General features: G+C 41.7%; 1 protein-coding gene across 1 annotated transcript; it reads right to left on the reverse strand.

The window, feature by feature from the left end:
* Positions 1-490: 490 nt before the first annotated feature.
* Positions 491-5,785, reverse strand: LOC100834105 (zinc finger protein 830). Its single transcript, XM_003568148.4, has 7 exons — positions 5,515-5,785; positions 4,753-4,852; positions 3,899-4,052; positions 1,653-2,094; positions 1,190-1,265; positions 1,053-1,099; positions 491-969 (listed from the first exon to the last, which is right to left on the reverse strand). The coding sequence occupies exons 1-7, from the start codon at positions 5,604-5,606 to the stop codon at positions 783-785; spliced, it is 1,098 nt and encodes a 365-aa protein (XP_003568196.1). The 5' UTR covers positions 5,607-5,785; the 3' UTR covers positions 491-782.
* Between the last annotated feature and the right edge of the window lie 675 nt (positions 5,786-6,460).

The following is a 6,460-nucleotide window of genomic DNA, read 5'->3' on the forward strand; positions in this document are numbered from 1 at the left end:
TCTGACAAGAAACAGGAAGCTTTTCAACCGAGCTTACACTACGTCATTGGGGTTGCAGGTCAGAATTTTCATCAGCAACCTTTCAATAAAAGGCAAGAAGCTTACCTACGGCATCGGGCTATCAACTTACTCCATGAAGTTATTTTCCAAGTTATCATACGAGGACCACTACAGATGCAAGCTCCTGGCTGCCCCTATTCGCATACCCAGTTACCAACTGCTCAAGGAAGTAAGGAACCCAGCACATCAGAGAACGTCGGGGCACAAACCAGCCTGGTGAAACTAGACCTGGGCATGGGTGGCCCGGCCTGAAGCCCAGCATCCTGGGACAGCCCGGGCATGACTTTTGTGCCCAGGCCTGGCCCAATAAGCCCAAAAAAGCCCGGACTACCATAATTCACTTTACTCCGGATCCCCTTAAATATATGTCCTAGGTGCATAATTCACTTTGCTTAAATATATCCAGGACTGTTAGCAGCACTAGAAGTCATGGTTGCTTTAAGAGCGTGTTTAACCATTCGTCAATCCTCATAATCCGCACAAGCGAAGAAGTACAATCAGTAAGAAGCAATTTGCAGCAGTTTGGAATCACAACTATACAAATTAGCCACTAAACGTACATACCCTAGTCGAGTGAGTTCAAAATTAGCGACAGGTGGGGAAAAAACTCTCTTTATGCAAAATCCTGGAGAACTGAAATCTGATTCTGAAGTGGATGTGCAATGATTGATGTCAATCATTCTCTGTTGGCATGGTATGAAGCAACCATAAAAATTTCTACATCATTTCATATGCTGTGCTCTCCAGTCAACAGCAAAATCTGTGTCACCGTCTTCATCATTACTCGATGAGTCGCTGGTGCTAGACTCCATCTCCAAACCAACAGGTTTGCTGTTTGCTTTCGCATTTCGTGCGGCTTTTGACTCCGTGAGCTGCTGCTTCAGCATATCTACTCGCTGCCTGTATTCTCTGTGTGCAAATAAATGGATGAAAAGTTGATGACACAAAAAAAAGATGTTGAAATTGCTAAAAATATGCGGAAAGGGTCATACTCTTGCTCGAAAGTCAAGTACTCTTCCCTCTCAGCAGCAGCATCAATCTACAAGGCACATGCAAAGTTTGCTGATATCAGCAGTGCAGAATCAATACGTGCAAGGTGTACAGTGCAAATAATGTAGAGAGGCCTAACCTCCTCTTCTTCAAGGCGGTCATCAACTTCCTGGAGGTCCTCTTGAATTTCCTTTTCAAATTCTTTGTATGCGTCACTGCACACGGTTTTAATGTATTTCACATGAGAATCAGTGTACAAAAGAAAAACTGAAAATGAACTACTATTAGAATCCAGTGTGTCATTTTTTTCTCAAAAATATAGAGGAGAAAATGCAGACTCATGAGAACTTGACAGAAGCACAAATGCAAAGGTGGGTGTGGAAGCAACATGAATTATTTTGCAAGCCATTCTCATTACTTTATAACAGCAGAGTGAACCTAGCTAATGTCATAAAACTGTCTTTTTCACATCCGAACTAAAGATTAAAACTCCTAACAAAACTATATTCATGGCAAACTGGTGAGAATAATTATGTGGGACGACTGCAAGAATAGTGATTCTTCATGGACATGGTACACAAGATTTAGTTTAGAAACCTTACTTGATGTCAACTTTTGGAGGCTGGATACCACGTGCACGGAGATCCGCATCTTTGTTATCAAAGAATCCTTTTGGCAGGGCTCCTTTTACTTGAGCAGTTTCTAGAATATTCGCTGCTTGAGGCGATGCACTAACTTCGCTGGGTTGTGTGCTATTGCTATCAAAGAAGCCAGCAGGGACACCTTTCACCTGCATGTGATTTGGATTGGTAATGTTTACAGGGGTCATATTGGGGTCGTTTGGAGCTGGAGCTTCATCTTCATCTTCTTCAGTATAATCAAAAAAATTCCCTGGAAGGACTCCTTTCGCATTGGTATTGGTTTGACTTCCTTTATTTGCCACTTGGTCCAGCCTGACAGATGGTTTATTTGCGCTTGCTTCTTTGGTCATCGATTGAACATCAGCCACTTCATGGCGTACAGACCTTCCTTCAGCGCCAGTACCTACACATCAAAGATGTTATAAAGCACCCAAGTGCGCAAGACCTTGAGGTACATCAGGACAGCTGAACATACATCCCAGCTGTTACTATGGCATAATACTGCTAGTAGGAATCCTCCCAGAGAATAGACACACACGAAATGTTCACTACATATGGAAGCTCTAGTGCTCTACAGATATACATATATAACATCATTGGTATTAATGTGTTTCAATCCAGAAATTACAATTTGTTCAAGAAATTTTTTCCTGTATATTACTCCCTCCGTTCCTAAATACTTGTCGTGGTTTTAGTGCAAATTTGCACTAAAACCATGACAAGTATTTAGGAACGGAGGGAGTAGATTATAAAACTATTCTTGCTTAAATCATAACATCTTATACTCCCTCCGTCCCAAAATAAGTGACATGGATTTGTATAGATTCTTATACAAATTCACGTCACTTATTTTGGGACGGAGGGAGTAGTATTAATGGTTATCAGGTGTAATCAGGAGGTAATTTCAACTGTCATGTATCAAGGCTTGGTTGACTAAGAATTTTAAGTAGTTATCACATTTTCTAATGAAAGTTAAATCGCACAACTAGCACATAAAGTGCAAGTATAAAAAAATGGCATATTGCTATCCAACTGTTTAAGAGAAAATTGTCCAACCGGTCATGGCAATTGGGCAGGTTTGGCTCCCTTTGCCCACCTTGCTTTACCAGGCAAGAAAAAACTATTCCTCCGATCCTAAATTGTTGTCGAAATATTACATGTATCTAGACGTTTTTAAAGAATAGATACATCCATATTTGGACAAATTTGAGACAATAATTTAGGATCGGAGGGAGTAGCCCGTATGAGCAATAGCTCAAGAGTGGAGGTTAGCAATGCTACATGTTTGGTTCTTTTGCCTCTCCTTTTTGCAATATAGGTTCTTTTGCCCTGAAAGGGTAAACGAATGCATATGCTTTGAAATATATCTAGTTGCTTCAAATATGAAGAAAAAAAGATGACAAACATCAGCAATCAAACCTTGCCCACGTAGGACTGCTCGATTGACTGTTATGGGCAAGCCCCTATAGGAGGCATGCCAAGGATAAGGCAGCAGTTAATCATAGATAGTTATGTCTTTATGATTTCGTCTTTTAGATAAGATTACTTAACTTAAGTTAAAGATAGCTTGCTAGGGGCTAAGCCAACATCTCTATAAAAGCGCGACCATCTATCATTTATGAATTAATCCGAGAATAAACAATCTATCTTCCAGTCCCCTTCTTCCCTGCCCTTGAGGTCCAGCTGCCGGCAAGGCGCCGTTGCGCCTCTTGGGCCCAGGGCTACCTCGAACCAGGCTTAAACAGCCCCTATCTATCTCACCATGTGACATTGGCACTCCTCCATAGGCAAGCTTTTCCTTCCCTGTGTGATAAAGTTTGCCTAGCAGATTGAGGTTTTTTAGCACAAAAACATATCTTGCAAGGTGGGCAATTGCTTGGTCTACCTAGGAATCAGAATGCCCATGTATTATTAAAACCCTGTACAACATGCCATCGGACTATCCTGGAGGGAATACATTTGTCTATGCCTACTAAAACACATGGAAATCAGACATTGCACCAATGATAGATCAAAAGGAGAAATTAGGTGTAAGCAATTCCTTAGCAAGATACTGATAATTTACCTAGACTTACCAAACACACGAATATCAGACAAAGCTGGATACAATCAAATGATTTGGAGAATAGACAAGGATGACCAAGTTCACTTTATACTATGTATCTTTAAACTGAGGAAGGGCAGGCGGAGTGTTTTATCATTCTCACCATCACTTTGCCTTTTCATTCCTTTGCTGTCAAAAAAATTGGCAGGTAATGAGGAGGATTTTGCTTTCTGAGGCTCCGCTGGTTGTTCATGATTAACATTATTGCCACGAGGTGCTGCACCTGCTGTAACTTTAGTGGCTGCAGCGGCTTTTGCCTGTACCATAAATTGGAAAATATGAACTCACTTTGCAAAGAACATACGCATACACCTCCATTGTAAATATACTTAAGTCAGATGATGACTATAGTACTGAATATATGTGAAATCACAAAACATTAGCTGCTGCTACGGAGCAATTAAACTATAGCAAGTATTTGCAATTTCTTCAATACAGTTCATGTGGAAAAAAAACACGCATGCTGCTTAATAGTGAGCAGTAAACTAAACTTAATATAAAAAGAAAAAACTGGAAACATGAATGGTTTTGAACAAACCACGAGAACACATGTTATTATTGAACTATCCAACATGTTTCCTACCCAGACCTTTTCTACCAGGAAATTGCATAACAGTAACATTAGTGGTCTCTAATCGACTGCAGGGTCATATTTAGAAGAGCTACCTAAAAAACATTACAGCGTACTCAGTGAAGTTGTATTTGTAGTAAGTGGCCACACTTCAAAACTTCGATATGGAAACAAAACTTCATTTGTTTTTCTTTCAACAATCAACATAATATCGTCCATATTGTTCTTCTAAACAGACAACGATTTAATTTCATGTAGGCTAGAATAATAATGGTGTATGCGTAGAACAACTGCCATGAAAGTTATCATTAAAATATGACCAGACAAATATACCCACATAAAGGTGTAAATCGGTGAACACAGACAGTTTTTTTTCCTTTTTTTACCTCATGATGTTTCCGCGAAACTTGGTGTGCAGGCCAAAGTGCTTCAGATTTCAGAGTAACGTTGCAGACTCTGCAGATGGGCTGATCATATTCATTGTACCTGCAGAGTATAATGCACCTGGCTATTAGATACTCAATTGCTTGATTGGTACTTGTATTGCTTGATTAACATCGCATATTATCACCTGAAATCAAAGTTTTAAATAATTCAGCATAACCTATGTTGCAGTAACTAAAGCTATTGTACCTACCATTGTACTGGATGCAACATAACGACGTAGCTCTCCTCTCATGATCTACTACAACCTATAGAACATGTGTAAATGGAATACATTCCAACTAAAATTCACATCCCAGGAATTTAGCTAAGCAAATAAGAACCATAACGGGATAATGCAAAGGGGCATATGGAAACATAAGACCATACGAGGTTCAAATGCCCAGAGAAAATTGGCAGCAAGCTTTCAACCGGTAACCCACGAAATGAGAATTCCAACACTAAAGCCTTCTTCTCTGCTCGGGAGCAAGCAAACCAGTTTCTCGGTATGTAGACAACAGTATGAAATAATACCTAGTGATTTAGGCCTGCCTAACAAACCCCATAGTCGGTTGTTCGTCCCATTTTCCTAGGGTTACATCAAGCAAAATTGCGACCCAGCCCAAATCAGCACAGCCATGGAACAAACTAAGCGGGAAGAATCCAGATTCCGGAGATTACATTCTAGCAGGAAACAGCGAGAGGCGAAGGGGAACGGAGGAGACCTGACGAGCGAGGGATCGATGCGCTTCTCCTGCTTCTCCTTGGCCTCGCGCTCGCGAAGCTTCGCCCGGAACAGGGCCTTTCTCTGATCCATGTGCGAGGGGAGGGGAAGACTGCCCTAGGAATCCAGTCGCTGCCCCGCCCGAGGCTGCGGCTTCCGCTTCGCTTACTCGCCTCCCCTCGCCTCGCCTGTGGAACCTTCTTAGCTTTTGCTACAGGAAGCGCCCTCGGCCTCGAAGGTTTGAGCCTCGAGGGCGAGAGTGAGTCGAGAGACGACGACGAGACGACGCGTGCGCTCACCGGCTAAATGGGCCTTTTCTGGGCTGCGCTGCATGATAATACGTGGGCCTGGGAAAAACGGATGATTATGCAATTAGCCATGCCCATCCATGTGTTTAGGCGGCTTTGACGGTTCTTAAAAAAAAAAGGTGCCGGCTTTGAAAAAAAAAAGGTGCCGCAACGTGGATAACTTGTATGATTCTATGTATCTTCTGGCTGTTCACCCGTCGCCGCACGACGAACTTGCAACCCAATGAAAATTCGCAACACCACACACTTGCGCGGTAGTCCGCCGATCACAAGCGGTTTCGCAATCTTCCAATTCCTAGCGGAACGACAGATTACGCTCGAACTTTCAGTAGATAAACACTCTATCGAAACAAATATGGTGTAGGTAAAATTCCTGATCGAAACAAAGAGAAATTATATACTTTCAGATGAATGCTTCGAGCAATTCAACAAAAGTCTTGAAAATAGCTAAAACGTGGTTTTACCCTAAACCTAGGCGTACCCCTTGTTTATATAGACGAAGAGTAGCCCAAACACAATACAAACTCCGACTCAAACTCAACTACTCAAACTAGAATTCGACTCAGACTCAAACTAGAATTCGACTCAGACTCAAACTAGAGCTAGAATTCGACTCAAACTAGAATTCGACTCAGACTC

This window comes from Brachypodium distachyon, chromosome 2 (assembly GCF_000005505.3).
Source record: "Brachypodium distachyon strain Bd21 chromosome 2, Brachypodium_distachyon_v3.0, whole genome shotgun sequence".
Taxonomy (NCBI): domain Eukaryota; kingdom Viridiplantae; phylum Streptophyta; class Magnoliopsida; order Poales; family Poaceae; genus Brachypodium; species Brachypodium distachyon.

What these genes read in the sequence shown, in the direction of transcription:
- LOC100834105 (XM_003568148.4), bottom strand. Translation starts at nt 5,606, where the DNA reads ATGGATCAGAGAAAGGCCCTGTTCCGGGCGAAGCTTCGCGAGCGCGAG. An exon ending in AATGAAAAGGCAAAGTGATG is followed by an intron (nt 2,095 to 3,898) that starts GTGAGAATGATA and finishes TTTGATGTGTAG; the next exon opens with GTACTGGCGCTGAAGGAAGG. An exon ending in ACCGCCTTGAAGAAGAGGAG is followed by an intron (nt 1,100 to 1,189) that starts GTTAGGCCTCTC and finishes TGTGCCTTGTAG; the next exon opens with ATTGATGCTGCTGCTGAGAG.